The following is an 18,687-nucleotide window of genomic DNA, read 5'->3' on the forward strand; positions in this document are numbered from 1 at the left end:
CCTGTTAATATTGTAACACAATGGTATCCTATAGCCACCATCCTGCATGCCTTTATGGCGTGTATGATGGGAACCTTTGGCCCTCAATCTGGTCTGTCGCAAGTGCACAACATCCTCTGTTTGTCAAACTGTATATTTGATCTTATGACATCATAACATCTGGTTACATTTAACCACTGACAGCACTCGACTTAATAAGTGTCGTAGTAGAATGTAGAAATGCTTGCTTGTTGCATATATGTATATATGCATGTATAAGAATAACTATTAAAAAAAAGAAATAATATTGCATATACAGTATATATAAATATTTTTTTATTTTCCTGTGTTCAGTATCTTTGGGTCTTTTGAAATAAACTATATAAATATGCTATTATCATTTATATTATTTCATTTTATGAACAACATTTTCATCTTCTTTCTACCCACAATCTTGCTGCTGTAGACTGTAAATTTCCCCAGTGTGGGAGAAATAAAGGATATCTTATCTTATCTAATCATTCAGATCAAAATATTATTGTCGACAAAACATGGAGAATAATACTATTATACTGGAATAATTTATTTCTTATTGTATTGACTGATATTTATTAAAAAATATATAAAACTTGTTTGCTCCAAGACAAAAATGCACATTGTATTTGTCTTTTACATTCTTGAAGGCCATGAATACATGCAAAGAAAAAAAATTAAGTAAATGCGTATAAGTAAATCACAGCAGTAATTCATTCATAGAGAAAAACCTAAAAATGATCATACTTTTAAGAAAATCTGATAAAATGCGTAAGTTTTAACAAAGCCTTTTTTTTCACACTTTATGACCTTCTTCTGTTACATTCTGCAACCAGACAGACTGGGTAATGTGATTTATTTTCATAAATATCAGCAATGTTTCCCCCTCTCCTACTAATGTCATTCATTGGTCATGCATTGCTGAGTGCATATTGTACACACAGAGTGGTCTCCATAATGTATACACACAGCATGTATACAATCGCTGAGTGATGGGATTTCCCCTTGTCTGGGGCAGCACATTCTTCTCATCAGTGCGGTATGATGTGTGCAAGTTTTCCTTTTCTTTTTTTTTTTAGTTAAGCCAGGAAGAATGTTGCCTAAAGAAAACACATGTGTTGTATTAAATGTGCCACATCTGCGCGCCGCGTACTATAATGTGAAACGGCTAACGTTACAGGTAACTATATCCCTTCAGCTGTCCCTGGCGGCTTTACAGTGCGAGGCAAAAACCATTGTTGAAAGAGTAAAAGTGTTAAACTGCTTACTCGATGCTTGGGGAAATGATTTCTGTATGCAGCTTTACATTGAGAAAAAAGAATTTATTCAGTTCTAACCAGACTTTAGAAAACAAAGTGTAAAAAAATCCAAGCATTTGCAAATCATCAAAAACTCGAAAAATAATAAACAATCACAAGTGCAAAGCTAAGAAAATTTAAGATAAAGGCCCATTGGCCAGCCCTAGCGAAGCCTTTTTCGGCTGCTAAGAGGTACGTGTGAACGGTAAGCCTACACGCTAACAATGTGGTACACCAAACACGCATGGACATCATAATCTTTCACTCGAGTAAGTCCACTTGTACTATCTGATGCCCGCCATTAGCTGAGCGCCCTGTTAATATACACATTATTCCATCACTGCTAATAGGTTAGTGTATATAGCATGCCGTTGCTTTTATCCCCTAGCCTATTATCCTCCATGCATGGTATGGGAAATAAGCTTTGGCACACATTGCTTGTGGGTTTTGCTGCACAGTAATTGCATGGTAATCACTGTGCATTCACAGCAGGCCCATAAGCACAATCTGTTTACAGCACATATAAGATAAACAGCGTGCGAGGCTGCTTATGCTTGTGTATAGACTGTATTCTCACTGAAAAGCAATCTGAATGCATATATAAATGTGTGTGTGTGTGTGTCCTTTTTTTTGTTGAACGTACTGTATGTTTTTCTTGTATAAGTGAAACTGTTCACAAAACACATAACGATTGGTTTACGATCGCATTAATCAAGAACACGCAAGGCACTTCTAGGCAAGTGCAGGATGCAGCTCGTTCAGAATGAATGTATCCCGTTGTGTTTACAATCACTCGCCTGACTTCCGTGCAGGAAGCTGGGGTTCGGGTCTCCACACAGTAAGACTTAGACTAGAGTGTATTCTTTTTTCTGGTTCTTTGTGTGCCCCTTTATTGATCAGTTGATCAGTCCAGAGTGTATACTTTTGTGGGATAGGCTCCAGTCAAACATTGACACTGAATATGATGAGCAGATTTGGAAGATGGATGCATAGATTTAGTTTTATTTAGTTTTTTTTGTTGTTTTAATATACATATATTAATTATTTGAACCGATTCAAATTATGTAACTTATCCGTATTTTTATTTATATTTACATAAATATTTCTTTATTCTATTCAGATTTATTTTGCCTTTGTATTTATTTTTTACAGATTTTATTTTTGTGTTTAATAATTTTTTTTGAGAAAAATAGATGCTGTCTTTTTGATATTTGATTTTCAACTTTTCTAAAATTTTAATTTGATCCAGACGCAAACCAAGTCGGACCGTACACAGCAAGTCCGAATAACCTGTTTTCCATGTTTGGTCATGTGATGTTCCATTTACATCAGATTAGCCTCTAGTACGCTTGGAACCCATTTCACTGAAAAACATACATCTACATAGAGTACTGTGTACCATGTAGCACTGGCTAGTCATCTGAGCACCATTGCCGTCTGTGCCCCTCCTGTACGCTCTAACCTTTTTGAGGCAGCTAGCCTTAGCATGCCATCAATACCGTTCCAACCTCAGTTCCTGGGTGCTAGCCCCTCATTGGGCTAGATATGGATTGCAACATACTGAGAGCACAAAAATACACAAATAGGCAACTTTTCAGCTTGATACGGTGAGCCAAATATACTGATATAACATTGCACTTTGTACTTTAAAAGCTAGCATCCTAACATCACATAAGGTGCTAGCAACTATTGTCGGACCTCCATTCTTAAGTATCAAAGCTATGATACTTAAAACGTATTGTCTGTTCTTTTGCTCTATCAGAGCAGATACAGCGGTGCAGATCGAGGCGTGAGGCTCTACAGTTCTCTGCCCATGCGCCCCAACCCTGACGGAAAGAGACTGCCATCCTCTGGGGTAAGTCTTGCTGCATGCTGCATTTCGTTCGAAGATATTAGTCATAGGTTATGGTCTATTTGTGGGTTTGAGACCTTGATATGGGCCAGAAGTGGTTGCCGATTCTTCAAACTTTTCCCCTCATAGATTCAATGGCATTCCAAAAGTTAAATGATTTCAATTCAAATTTATTTTAATGAAATTCAGAGATAAATATGTGCCATTAGCAGAGGCGGGCATTCTGTCAGTCCTGATGGAAGGTCCGTCAGTCCGTCATTGACTGACGCACGTTTAGCTGACAAATTATTTAGCTGACTCCCACTTCGCTGAAGACTGGTGGAAACACCCACCACTTGTCCTGTATGTTTGTTCGCGGGGGTGAATAGACACCGGGTTTGCTGCAAAGAGACTGCATTGAATATGGGGGCTCATCTCATTTCTTTAATTGTAGCTTCCTAGCTTAGCACCTCACCACAAAATTTGGGGAGAAATCCCTCAAAATCACATGATTTCAGATAATAAAAAAAAAAAAATGAATACAAATATTTGGGAAGATATACCAAATGATTTCACAAGACCATGTTGAAATGCCGAAAAAAAATCAAGAACATCTTTGGATAGATATGCCAAAGTTTGGAGCAAAATTTCAGAAGATAAAATGTTTCACCTGAAATTCTTGAAAAACTCATTACTCAGTATAAAACTTTTCGGGGAAAATATTTCTTCAGTACTTGGTTTTACCTAATTAAACCCCCTGGCCACGATTCGCAGGAAAATGGCATCTACCTTGACTCTGTGGAGATTCCTGCTATTATAATCCGCAATGTATTTCACTATCCTCAGTCAATTTCTTTCTGTGGCAGTTTCGGCTCTCTCTGTGAGGGAATTGCAATATGTAGTATAATCCTACTAAATTCTCATGGACCAGGCCGTCAATCATGAACAGTATTTAGGCCATAAGAGGCCACTGAAGCCAAATTTACACTGTTAAACCTTGTGAACTTTCACAAGAATGAACCTCCCCCATGCTTGGTCGGTCGCAAGGGCAGACGCAAGGCTTCCGACAAAGCAGCCATCACGACTTCTCTTTGGGTTTGTGTGGTGTCTGCCTGCTTGGCACCTTTGCATAGGTGTGAAGCCAAAAGACCACCCGCTGTTCTTTTTCTATTCCAGCTGTTTTGGGGGCATCAAAGGGCGAAATATTTAATTACAGAGTTTTTGCGAAATGGACTGGACTGCAACTCATTGAAGTTTTAGTGATGCTGCACTTTGCAAATACTTTGACTTTGACAAAGTGCTGCAACACTACTTTCCGCTCTAAACACCACCACTCTCTTTAGGACATCTTTTAGTATTGCGTGCAAAATCATAATTACCATCTAGCTTGCCTTGCTTTTATGTGACAAAGGAGAGACAATGGCAGGAACAATAGAGCAAAAAGAGACAATTTAATTTCATCTGGCGTTGCACTCGTCGCAAGCGCTTTTTAAATTATCTGCCGGCTGCTTCGGGGAACACGGGGCGGGGGGGCTGTGTCTGCATCAATACGGATTGTTAGTGCCCATTTTTTTTTTTTAATTACAGCAGAAATCGTATTGATGTTTCATGTGCTACATTATTTATGAAGCGAGAGAGAGCGCAAGAGTGCTAACAAAGCATTTCTAAGAAAGCCACCTGCTCCATATCTAAAGCGAATACTGTTAGTCGTTAAGACCGAGCGAGACGCTCGCAAATCACACCGATGAGTTCTATGTCAAAGACAAGCTTGATGGTGTAAAGATATATATCCGCCCGCAGTGGATTCTCCAATCCTCAAAGTTCGCATGCAAATCCAAGCGCACAAGTCAAGCATGAAGCCAAGCATCTTACATTCGTAAAAATTGACAGGTACAAATTTAGTGCAAGAGTAAAGAGATGTCACTGGTGTTCTTGTTTAAAGCCTCGCTGACGTTTTCATTTACAGAGGAATCGTGAACGGTGGGACAAAATTCAATTCATTGAATCACAGATTTGGGGAAACATGCCAACATCATTTCGACCAAAGCTTTCAGGAAAAACAAAACAAAAAGTAGGGTAAAACAACTCAATCTAAAATTGCATGAGGAAAAAAAGTTTTGGGTGAAAATACACCCCCCCCCCCCCACAGTGAAGCTATTTCAATATGTCTCAAAGTGAAAAAAAAAAACAAAATCTGGGGCAAAAATATCCTCAAAAGCTAAAAACAAAAGTTGGGAACACACCAAAAGTCAAACAATTTCAACCCGAATTTCTGGGACAAATATCCACCGACAATTTCACCCCCACCCCCAACCCCTCTAAAAAAAGTGGTACAAATATCCCACCAAATTAAAAATAAACAAATAAACCAATCACATTTAATACTACACCCCAAAATTGGGAAAGTTTAAATCAACATTTTTAAGAAAAAAAACATTTCACCAAATACTTTCAGGAATATAATATAGTAATGCTGCATTCATTGAAAAAACAAATGTCAAAAATTCAGGTAAACATTTCCTGGAAAGTCAAATTCCCCCACTTTTTTTTTTTGGGACAAATATGCCCAAAAGTCACACAAGTTTCAAACAAAAATTGGGGAGAATCTCCTCCTAAATTTCAACCCATATTGTGGGAAAAAACATCCTAAAAAAAACATTTTCACAAGATACCATTGAATGAATGAATGAATACTTTATTGTCATTGCACACTTGTTATAACGAGATTTTGCAGGAGCCTCCACCCCCAAGTGTATCGTGAAAAATAAAAAATATAAAAAAGTATATGAATACATTGCACTCCCCTAGACTTACACACAATCACATACACACGTTTAAAAATTGATATTCAACGTTATGGAATGGATTTAAAAAAAATTGTGACTATACACTGTTCAAGGACATCACAATGTGTGAACAATTTTGAATGATGATCTAATTTCATTTTTCCCCATAATATTGTGCTTGCCAGTTCATACGCGATTCTTTTTGCAAGGTCCTTTTCCCACATTTTTTTTTTTTTAAATCGATGTCTGCATCTCAAGACCACAACTTTGGCACAGCTTGCCTCCAAAATCAAACAATTTAACCCTTTCATGCACCCTCTAACCTGATAACATGATATGCTGTCCACTGTAGTAACCACCGCCCCTGAAAGGTTTGAACCAAAGTTTCGGGAAAAAAATATCTCTCCAGCCTGGAGCAAATTAGTTCACTTTCCATGAGGATTTCCTCTACTATGAATACGTATTTTGAAATCAGAACAACTTGGAAGTCAACCAGGTTCGCGTACGCCTATTAAGGCCTGTCGTCAGTCAAGTATCAGCTTGCATTGAGTGTACACGCGGAGCAATGCAAAGCACTTAACATGCAGAAGAAAGAACAGACGGTTTTCCATTGGACTTAACAGGCGCTGCAGCGAGAGCCCGTATCAAGGTGCACTCGCTGGCGCTGCACGAGGTTCCTGCGCCCGCCGCCCCTTCTCTGTCCTCCCCCATTCCTCGCTCTTCCTTCCCCTGTTGCATTTCCCTGATCTGGATCTCTGCCCACAACCACCAGCACTAACACCAGCCACCACTAGTTCAGTTAAAAGTGGGCTCAGCACTTCCGCCGCAGCCGCCTCCTCCGTTTCGAAAACCTCCATTTCCAACACCTCCTCATTTCCTGTCAAGGTGGGTGAAACCAACCTTCGCCCACGGAGTGCAGATGCTTGACCTCGATGTTTCCTCGTGAGACACCAAGAACATTCTTCAGGGAATTTAATCGGTGTTAAATATAGTGCAACCTTCTCAGTCAAACTGGATCGTTTCCTGGATGCTAGTCGACCGCCAAGATTTGTAGCAATTGTTTTTCACCCGAAAGAATAGAAACTATCTGTCACCGTCCTCGAAAAATAAATATGACTGACTCCAATTCCAATACGTTCTAGTTAACCGTAATTACGATGTGATTCCGTTCGATTTGACTACAATTTGCTCCGGCGACAATCCAATCCACTTAAACTACAAGAGGTGTCATTCAAAATTCCGATGCAATTCATGTCAGAAAGTCATAATATTCACTCCAATCACGATACAGTACGATTCACTTCAGTTGCGAATTCGATCCTTTCAGCTCCAATACAAAGAAATACCATAAAACACAGTTCATTCCAGTTTCAGTTTGATGTAATCCACCCCAATTACGATACAGTTCCCTCCAACTTAGAAATGATTCACTCCTGAAACAAACAGCTCCACTTTACCATGCAATCTACGGTACTTTGATTAGTATAAGATATGATGCAATTCGCTTTAGCTACGCTGCAATACAGTTTAACTTCAGCTACGATTCAACTAACGTCCAATACCACTCACGTAGCCCATCGGACTCCAAGATAATGGTTTGCATCTTTCACAAAAGCAGATCCTTAAAAGTGTCCCACCCCACTCACTCAATCAAAACGTGTTCACAATTGCATTACTAAACAGTGATGAAAACCAAAGTCAGGCAAGTGGTAGTTTGTATTGGTAGTTGTGTTTTGTGGAAAAAAACGTCTTCCAGCACAGGTTTATTTTTTAATGCGCTCATATACTCTTGTTGTTGTTTGGGCTTTCCACACGTTTGACACGTTGGGAGGGTGAAAGTTCACAATGTGCCGTATTGAAAAGAGGACGGGATCATTTTGGGATTGCTTTTCTTGCATTTGGATCCGACACATGCCTCTTGCTTGCTGTCTCTTTCCAAGATGATTTGAAGCCTTGCATAGTCAATTATGTTGAGAAAGGAAGAGAGAGAGAGAGAGATAGAGAGAGATGGGGCACCATATTCCATATTTTGGCGGAATATTAATATTGCATGAGAGCTGTTCTGTCGCGAATATCTAAGAGAGAGAGCCTATTAAGGAGACAGGAAAAAATGTGGCACACATACACACTGAAACTACATTCCTCCATAGCACCCATAAGCACGTTGTTTTAATTAGTGTATTCCAGATTATAATAGGACGTGCCTCAATTTTCCTCTTACTCGGCCAGCCCGGCTGAGTGATGTACTGCTTTAATTGCGCCAAAAAAGGCGTATTTCAGGCAGTCAACTGTATCAACAAAAAAAAGCAAAAATAAGACAATCCCCACCCCCCAAAAGTCCCAGATAGAACTGTGATACATCAGAGAGGGAACAATGGCATGACGGGATATTTGTTTTCTCTGCGTGCTGCATACACTTCCTCATTGTCAGGCTTGGATTTGGGCTACTAAGTGGCTCTGATGCCGGATGACTGACAGCTCCTTTCATGTCTACGAAGATTGTCAAAAAGCATGCAAGTGTAATCAAACGATTACATTTCTATGGAGTATTAATTTAAAAAAACATTGCAACATTGAGCTTTTGGGTGCACTCTAACGATATGAACAAGGAACAACATTCTTTTTGTCACCCATTCAATCTTTACTTACTATATTTTGTGCACTGCAAGTCTGGGGGAAAAATAAACAAAAACAAATTCTGGAAAAAAAAATGTGTCAAATTTCACGCAAAATGTTAAAACCAGCCAAATGTTTGTGGGCAAATGTGCATCAAAAGTCAAACAGTTCCAACAACATTTGGGGAAAATTATGACCAAACTTAAAACAATTTCAACTTTATGCGTACAAACATGGTGCATGTTAGTTTAACAATCTCAGCCAATGTTGGGGAAAAATATGCCTCAAAAGTCAGGCATATATCTTCTCTACCAAAAAAATAAAACAAAACTAAAAAAAAAAGAAAAGTAGACATGAATTTGTTTTTTATGGATTTAAAAAGAAATGAATGGATTTTAAAAAAAAGCATGTTTTTATTTAAATCTTACGTGTCAAATAAAACTAATGAAAAACACTTTAACATAATTATTGTTGATATATTTTGAAATCGGAATGACCCAATAGGCAAATCATATTTTTCCCACCGCAAACATCGAAGACCTGCTCCGTCATGCTCTTCTCCCATTGCACAGCCCACCTTATAACCAGCTGAAAACACCCCCCGAGAGGCATGGCCTAAAGTCGACACAGTCAGTTAGCCTTGGCACTCGGGGGGTGGGGGGGTACCTACACGCTGGGCCTCCGACACTGAACAAGTGCATGGTGACCTCACAGCACCAGCTGGGCCTTGAAGACTTATTTAAACGGCCAATTCTCTGCGGTGGTATCATCGGCCATGCTGCAAATAAGGCCCTGCAAAAAAACTGCATGGAGGAAGCCAATGAGCATAAAGCATGGAGGGGGGCGGGGGAGCAGAAAGGAACACAGTACACACGCGCACACGCGCACGCACACACATTCCCTGCCATATCAATGTAGTTGGCTCTCTCTGAAATTCAAATGGGAAGAAGCAAGGGAGGGAGGGGGGAGAAAAAGAGCCAAAGATGATGAAAAACGAGAAAGAAACCTCTGGCTTAGAGGGGGAGGGGCCTTCCCCAGAAAAAGAAAAGCCTCCATCTATGTATTAGTGCTCTGTAAATATTACATGAGCTCTGCATTCGTTCACTTGTTTGGCATTACTTCCACTGGATGGCTATATTATTTTAGAAAGCATGCCTTGTTTATGGAGAGGCATGACCTACTTCCACTTTCTCTCTCGCTCTGTGTAGTGCTTTCTCTTCCTCGCGTCTCCAATCTGCGAAAATCTGCAGCGCTCGTCCCCGCTGAACAATTACAAGGCAGCCGGATTCAAATGGAGATGTTTGTAGAAAACAACATGTGTATAATTATGCTTTAATGAGCTCTTGTCAAGGCCAGCGTGCGCAATTAGATTGGTAATAGAATATTCCGCCTGGATGCGAGCGTGGCAGTGATGGAGAGAGCGTCAAATGTATCCTGCTTGTCAGAATGTATTTTGTTGACACAACTGGATGCAACGTTCAGAGTTTAAAAAACACTACACAGGCATACTGGAATTGTTTTCAACACCATTGTGTGCACAAGTAGAATAGCTTATGGATGCGTTCAGTCAATGCGGGATGTGTGTCCTAATGAAAATGGGTGTGTGTTGACGATATTGAAAGCAAACCCTCATAATTCATTCAGTTGCACTCCGTGGTCGAATGTTTGAAAAAAATAAAAAGAAAGAAAGAAATAGCCTCTGACACCAGTTTCATCAGTCAACGCGAAATTGAGTGGATGTGTCTATCACAACAGGATGCATGAAAACAAATTCTGGTTTTTTACTTTGATGAACTCTCGCTGGGGAATTCAACTCAACTTTTTTTTCGGAAGTAAATCAATTTTAAATGTCCATTAGCCAGGAAGAGTGACAGTGGCATGCTAGCCTGTAGCTGAGCTAGCCATCATGCTTTCTCGCCGTGCTGTGTTTCACTCTGTTCGTTGAAGCCGTAGTCTGCTGGGAGTGCTTTTCAACACAGGTGAAATACTCGCTGTTGAACTCTCTCTAAATTGGTATCGTTTGTCCAACCTGTAAGTCACATGCATTCAGAGGTGGGCAATTTACCAAATTTTGCCGGTCCGTCATTCGTCATCCGTCAGCGGCCTGGGCACTCATCCGCCATCGTCAGTCCATTTTTTTTTCAAGCCAAACCAAACTACAATCATGTTATTTTAACCGCGCTTCTGCCATTGCTTCGTTCAGTCAATTTCACCGGTCTGCCAGACGGTCTGTCGTCAATCTGCCAGTCTTTCAGTCTGCCCAACCCCCCTTCTGAAAAAATAAAAATCATTAAAATGGTAAATAGGAGTGCACTACACATCAGTGTATCTTCACCATACGGTGGATACTCAAAGAGCTTCACACACCAACACGCGCGCGCACACACACACACACATACACACACACACACACACATACATGAATATCACATACACTTACTTGTCAATCTATTGAACTACTAAGTACAGCAGGAGCACTCCGGTGGGAGCCTGAAGCTGATTTAACTACTAACCAAGGCATTTTAATTTAAAGTTTAAAATGGCTTGCCTTAACCAGAATCCCGCTCTGCTTTGTGGCCAAGGGTAAAATCCAATCCAAGTCGCTTGCACTCCTACTCTTGTCTATAAATACTGGACGTCTTCTTTTTCTTCTTCTTCTTGGTTCATTGACGGATTACAGCTCTTTGGTGCATACCGACACCTACTGCTCCACCATTTTGTTTTATATACACAGAAATTGAAGATAATGCAAATACAACTGAATAGTGCAAAGAAAACTCTGATTATTGGCATTCAAAGGCAAATTCAGCGATGGGCAAAGACGTCTGCGCAGTCCCGGACATTTAAATGAGTGGCAAATAACCCAACAGACAATTTATTAAAGTTTTCACGCAGCCAAGAACAACGTGTGCCTGCTCCACAATCAATAAATAATGAAACGACGTTAAGCATTTCATTCCGGCAGTGGACAAGCAAATAAAAAGTGACCCCAGGTTTGTGGAAACCACACATGAATAATGGAGCTACAAGCTCAAATTCCGCATGTGACTGTGACTTATCGTTTCAATTTCTCCGTCTTGCGCTCACGTGACGACTTGAGCCCATGTTTCATTAAATCCAGTCAATCCACTTGCATATATCATCACACCGCACAATGGGAACCTTTCAAGGGCCCCCCCCCCCTCAGCCCAACTCCCCCAAAGGATGCTGACAAAGCCCCCCCCCCCCCCTCCCTCCCCATTCTGTCTTCCCCAGTGAAGTCTACTAATTCAGCCAGAGCCTCCACGTCATGTTTTGTTTGACTGTGTGCGGATCAGAGTGCAATCAAGTTGAGATAAAGCCAAAGCAGAAGAGGAGAAGACTTGCATTTCTCGCTCTCTCTTTCTCAAGGTCTAGTGAAGTAAAATAATTTGTCTTCAGGATGAAAGAGCACAAACGTAGAAAGAAATGAAGTTGGGGGATTAAATGAGGGCACCTCACATTCAATAAATACACTTGTTTGTATGCCGCGCTGTTTCTTTGCTACACCGGAATGCTGAACATTGATTATTATGTTGCAAATTGACTGGTTATGAAAATAAAAAATGATGGTAGAAATTCAAGTACGGGGCTTCACAATTTTCGAATACGACTCAGAAATTAAATTCGTAGCAAAAGGTTTTGGTGAGTAGCAGCATACCATTGTCCTTCATTTCGTACACTGCTTACCTTGGCTAGTGAGACGTTCGCACATCTGCCTCACCTTCCAGAGGTTCAGGGTTCGAATTTTCTGGTACTCTGGCTTGCTACCAAACTCCAAAAATGTGAATGTTAGGTTCCTTCAAGACTTTAAATTGTCAAAAGTTGTGAATGTGAATATGACAGCGGGAAGAGATTCATGGAAATAAAGTAGTGCATACTGTCACCTTCCTAAAATAATGGCCAATGTCATTTTTTCTGTTTTTTTTTCCCAAGTAAAACACACAGAAACCGAACCAAACACTTCATAATTTATTTTCAGGGGTAGAATTGAATTATCTGTTTAACTAAAGATGTCAACGATTTTAGCAGACGTAACCAGCATCCTAAGATATTTGAGGCAATTTTTTAGGCCATTACACATTCAGTTCCAGCCTTTTTCAGAGCCTTTTTTATCATAACTCTTGAAAAAAAATGGAAAAAAGTACATATAAATGAGTACCTGGGATTGTGTGGAGTCTGAAAAGACATAGATACTCTATGTCTTTTCAGAGAGTTAGAATATGGTGTTTGTATTTCCTAATCATTGAAAGAACTTTCATCAGTCATATGATATAAATTACTAAAACAGCCTTTTACCAGTGGTACAGCCAGACCCGAGGGCTTGCATGCTCTAAGGAACCAGCAGAAACTTAATCATGCTTTTAGAGTATTTCCAGGAGAGTTGATGATTGTAAGAGCATCAAACAGCCGCAGCTCACTAAGAGCAACCCGTTCTACTCCTGGTCTGTAAATCACTGAATGGTTTAGATCAGGGGTGCCCATTACGTAGATCCTGATCTACCGGTAGATCTAAAACAGGTCCCAAGTAGATCTGAAGAGTGTCGAGGAGAAAAAAAACAAACAACCATTTGTGTGTCTTTGTACATGTTAGTAATATTTTTTTTTTTGTTAATGTGCGCTGCACCATAATCATCCTATCAGTCTCCTTTTCACAAAATAAATATTTAAAAAATAAAATAAAGCAGGTAAATCTTGAATTTATGGTGGCGCGTGATGACGTCACCGGAAGTTGTTTGCGCTCAGCAGTCTGCAATTGCAGCTTGTGATCAGAGCTGTTGCGCTCTATCTTTTATCGACATTATTCTCATTCAGAGTTTGCTTCGTGTACAATTCACCGAGGGCACGGGCAAAGAATAGGAATCTAGGAGGGCCCAGGGAAGCACTTTAAAACGGTACGTGTGAGCTACGATAGTTAACAGGCTGCAAAAGTGCATCGCATGCCTCAGTTTCAGGCTGCTTCTCATCATGGCGTGTGTGTGTGTGTGTGTGTGTGTGTGTGTGTGTGTATGTGCGCGTGTGTGTGCGTGCGTGTGTGCGTGTGCATGTGCGTGTACGTGTGCGTGTACGCGTACGCGTGCGTGTAAGTGTGCGTGTGTGTGTCGGTAAGGGTAGATCCCGTGAGGTTTGTTGATCGAAAAGTAGATCTTCGGTCCAAAAGGTTTGGGCACCCCTGGTTTAGGTCATGACTACAGGGTAATTGAATAGAAATCCAGTCGGGCTCTGAGGTCTGCAGACTTGGGCCAATTAGTGGAGCCCATAGTTCAAAGTAAACGTGGTGAAGCGGCATTTAGCTGTTATGCTGCACACAAATGGATTAAGCTGCCAACAGAAGTGAAGTCAGACACTTTTAAATCCAGGTTGAAAATGTTGCTCCCCTCCTCCCCCTATACCTTTGATTAAGGTCTTTGAACCTTTCTAAATTGATTTCAGAGAACAGTCTTTTAGTCATTTTACAAACCTACTTTTATTTCTTCACTTTACTTTTAAATGTTTTTAAAGTCTTCTTTTTGAGTGTTTGTTATCAATGCGCTTTGTAATGTCAGCGAACTTGTTTTTATTTCTCTACTTTGCTTTTAAATGTCTTAAATTTGCCTTTACATGTTAATATTGTTTTGTACCAATGTGAAGCACATTGACTTATCTTGTGCACAAAATGCACCATATCAATAAAGCTGCCTTGCCTTGCCGTACCTTGCTTTAGCATTTAGGGGTAGGGAAAGCATGCGGTTGTTTTAAATTGGAAGAGGGTGAGGGAGAAGGTGTCTCGAATGTGAGCTCGGGTAAAGCCTGCACCTGAGTCAAGGTTGCATATGAACGAGGGGTTTGGGGGTGGCAGAGGGGCCATAGCTTATTATCAGCAATGCGTGAGCATTGTTTTCTTGATGGTAACAGCAGCACAATGGCGCGATTGTGCGACCATGTGAAACCCTACACTTTGCCCGGCCCGGTGATGTTGGGGGGGCGGGGGGCATGGGGGATGGACTCGTTGAAGGAGCCAGAAAGAGTCAACTTGTCCATCAAAACAATGTATCCAGGCCTACTCCGATTCTCCAAATAAAATCCTCCCCCAATCCCTTCTATGGCTCTGCAACCTGCCTCGTTATGTCAAAGCGTCATTTGCAACCTCTTGAAAGCCCCCTCGGCGTGATGGACAAGACCATAAAGCCCGGGCAATAAAGCTAAGACGAATGTTACATCTTAACACTGATAGAGGCAATTAAGTCCATCATAAGCAAGGGCGGGGGGGGGGGGCATCTTTTCCGGGGAGTCGTTCACTCCGCTTGCCTTCTTTTCATTTCTCCCTTCAGCTCATAGCTGACAGTACAGTACAAATGGAGCTTATTTATTTTTTGATTTCCTGTTTGCGTGCGTCTCCCTCCTTCCTTTCTTATTTTTCCTACCTCTGCCTGTCATGTGACACATTTCAAGCCGATTTTATTAACTGCCTTTTTTTAAAAATTTGTATTTCTTTACGGAGACAAATTTTATTGTATTTAATATTAACATTTTATTTGTTTATTCTTTATTTTCTTGAGAGAGAGATTCTTTTTTTCATTCAAATCACTCGTTTTGTTCAACTCATATATTTTTGGTTTGCCATATAATCGATATGAGGGCACTTTTGTTTAAAAAGTTATTTTTTTAAATAATAATAATCAAATTTCTGTATAGTTTTTATACGATTATTAGTTTCCTTCCTTTTTCCGATTTTGTCATGTGGACAAATCAGAGGTATTCTTATTGTATTATTTTGTAGCTGTTCATTTTTACTTTTCAATTTAAAAAAAAAAGATCATTTATGTAAGCACACGTGATTTTTCTTCCCCCCTCTGGTGTAAACCTAACGAAGACCATATTTCCCTGTGCTCTGTAGGTCCTGTGGGTGTGGATTTGGTGATGGGGAAAAAAAAAAAATATCATAGGAAGTGTTATCTTCATCTGGCAGGGATCAGCGCTGTGTATTATTGGTCAGGTCCTATTACACAGACAGTGCGGTAGTGTTTGCAGAGAATATATCACGTTCAACATGCGCATGAGGCACACACACACACGCACACACACACACACACGCGCACACACTCATATGGAGGTGAAATGCAGCAGTGGATATATTCACAAAGGCAATCCATATCTACTGTGCAGTGCACCATCCCCCATTACTCTCTCTGTTTGGTTATGCATGCATTTGTGTTTGTGTGTGTGTGCGTGTGTGTGTGTGTGTGTGTGTGTTTGTGCGCGCAGCCAGTCACTGTGAATGCTCTCATGACCACAGTCCTGACGCAGGTATTTGGACTGCTGTCACTTTGCATCATATTGTCAAGTAATGGCGGCACTACGTTTGTGAGGGAGGTGGGGTACAGACACAGTTTTTGGCAAGAAATTACTGAACAAATCCACTTTCAAATGACAAATCCGGTTGCCTGTGTTGGTTTCCTTAAGCGTCAAACCCTGTTTTACCGACTCAACTTCAGCTCATCAAATGTGAAAGAAAAGATGCGGCTGAACACTCGTATTATTATTATTTTTTTCATTCCATAATCGACATTTTTGTCTGTGACTTCTCTATTATTTTACCCCCCTCTCATATGTACTTCTACTGCTACTATGCAAACAAGCGTCTGTGGTGTCGGCTCATTCACGTCCTCGTTCTCAAAGTCATCACTTCCATCCATCCGTCTATCTATTCAGCCATCCGTTCTTCTCTGCGTGTCTGTTTTCTTCCCCTCCATTGTGTTGAACGCTGTGATTGATGACCTCTAAGCCCGGGGAAGGCAAACACACAATGAAACGACGAGCTTTGCCATTCGCTCTTTGCCATGCGTCAACAGGTTCACAGCGAGTATGCTGGGACGACTGGAGAAAATATCGATGCGCAACAGTTTTGGGGAGATACACACATCGCTCCTGTACGGTGGTTTCAATTATTGAGGTCACCCAATAACCAGGATGATTCAGTCTTTTGTTGAGGAGGTATATTGTTAGGGCTACAAGTTCGAATTTTACGAGTAAAAAGTACTTTTTTTTTTAGATTGTAGATTGTAGATTTTTAAAAAAGAAAAGAAAAACAGCCTAAAAGGGGCGTGTATGACATCATAACGTGGGGATTAAGAAGTTGTAACCTTGTATTGTAAATCAAAATATTGCAAACAACAAGTTAAAAAAATTTTTTTAAAGGCTTGTTTGGGAGCGCGTTGCACCCCGCTGGGCGTTCCAGCGGACGTAGCCGCCACGCCCCCGTAGCATCTGGCAACTTGACAGAAAGTAGACTAGATTTGAGACTTGCTAAAAGCAGGTCTAAGCGCTGGCACGGGTGATGTAACATGATTTGGGTGCATTTGATGGTGGCGTAGGCAGACAGATTTCCTTTTTTGTGGAATCTCTAGATGACAGGTCTTGGCCAAGCCTTTTTGGATTTTTTTTTGTTTTCTGTGTTAATGCTACGCTAAGCCACTTGGAACATGTGGAAATAAGAGAATAAGAGAATCTCAGTAAAAAATAAAATAAAAAATAAAAGAGAATAAGTCATTGCCCACATTGACGTCAGACTATTAAATTCAATTTAGCAGTGGGTAAACACGACTAACCTGTGCAGCTTTCATTCCATGCAGAGATCCCGACGGTATCCGTACAGTAACATAATTACAGCCCACTTAGCCCAAATGACCGCTTTGTGACCGCAGAGAGGCAGGCACATTTTTTGGACCCCTCAATGTAGATATTGTGTGTTATTCTGCCCTCGGTGACTCCACTTTGCTTTTTGCCGGGCTGTATAATTATCTGCTACTTTTTTTCTGCATTGCCCATCAAGCGCCGATTCGCAGGTGTGAAAATAGGCCATTCACAGACACCGTCGGCTCCATGGGCGCGCGTTAAGGACGCCGTGTGAAGTTGTTTTTCGAGAGCAACAAAGGAGGTGATTTCCTTCTTTTTTTTTTTTTCAAACCCGATGCAGAATGTGATGATTGTTCCCGACGCCAACCGACGGTGCTCTCAGAATGGAACCATTTGCTGTTCAAGGAACACTTCCATCACAGGGCCAATGATAACATGGAAATGAAATTGGGGATTTCGTTTCAATAATGTCGCCAAAAAACTGGCCTTGCTTGTGGCTCTGACTGCCATTGCATCTTTGCATTACATTTACTTGTCATATTATAATGGAAATTATTCAGTTGCAAACAAACCAACTCCATATTAGGGCATCAGTAGGGTTAGCTAGCTTGCTTGCCTAAATAACATGCTATCACAAAATGCTGGGACATCAAACATGTAGTCATAGTGACTACAAGATTTTGGCTTTGTACTTTAAAAAACTTGATTTATTTTAAGGTTATGACTTTTTCGATTCTTGTTTTTATTCAACTTTATTTTGTTTTATTGTAAGATTTTGACTTTTTTCATGGAAAAAAATATACATATTCTAATATTACAACATGGTAAATAAACGTTTTTTTTTGGTGGTAAGATTTTGTTGAGTAAAATATTCAACTTGAATGCTACAAGTTTCACTTTTTTATGGAAAAACATTTTTTGGGGGGTGTCATTTTACTATACAACAGCTTTATTATCATAACACTTAACGTAATATTACTGTTCCTGTATATTTCCACATCTATTGTACTTTCTTTTCTTATAATAGTGACTTTTTCCGAAAAGTCGAAACTTTTTTCTCATTTTACTATTTTGGAAGAAAAAAACAATCCTTTTTTTTTTTTTTTTTTTTTTTTTAGTTATTGTGTTACTTTTCTTTAAAAAAAATCCTGATGGGTTACTTTACTCATTGCTAACTTAATTCTTTAAAAAATACAACTTTATGCCAGGTATACTTGAATGTAATGTTCAACATTTTTCATAAAAATGGCAGATGCCAACTTTTTGAAGAAATTCTGGCATTATTTTCTTGCACTATGACAAAAGAATTAATTTAATGTAACAAAACATTTTCTCAATTGAAGCTCATTTTAATGTACACAAACGTACTTTTCCTCTAACCATTTTCCTCATAGATTTCCAACTTCATCCTTGTGATATTTGTCTTTTTAATAGTATATTCTTGTATTACTATGCCATTTTTTAATATTTTCCCATGCAGTTAGAAACTGCAGCATTTTCCCACAAGACC

General features: G+C 40.0%; 1 protein-coding gene across 2 annotated transcripts in view; it reads left to right on the forward strand.

The window, feature by feature from the left end:
• tox2 (TOX high mobility group box family member 2) overlaps positions 1-18,687 on the forward strand; it is a 112,205-nt gene that overhangs the window by 31,824 nt on the left and 61,694 nt on the right. For both annotated transcript variants that reach the window (XM_086118568.1, XM_086118569.1), the window contains exon 2: positions 3,073-3,165. In XM_086118568.1, coding sequence (XP_085974694.1) covers positions 3,073-3,165 — 93 coding nt within the window. The remainder of the gene's footprint in view (positions 1-3,072; positions 3,166-18,687) is intronic.

This window comes from Hippocampus guttulatus, chromosome 8, assembly GCF_054856545.1.
Source record: "Hippocampus guttulatus isolate MCC_2025c chromosome 8, RoL_Hgut_1.0, whole genome shotgun sequence".
Lineage (NCBI taxonomy): Eukaryota > Metazoa > Chordata > Actinopteri > Syngnathiformes > Syngnathidae > Hippocampus > Hippocampus guttulatus.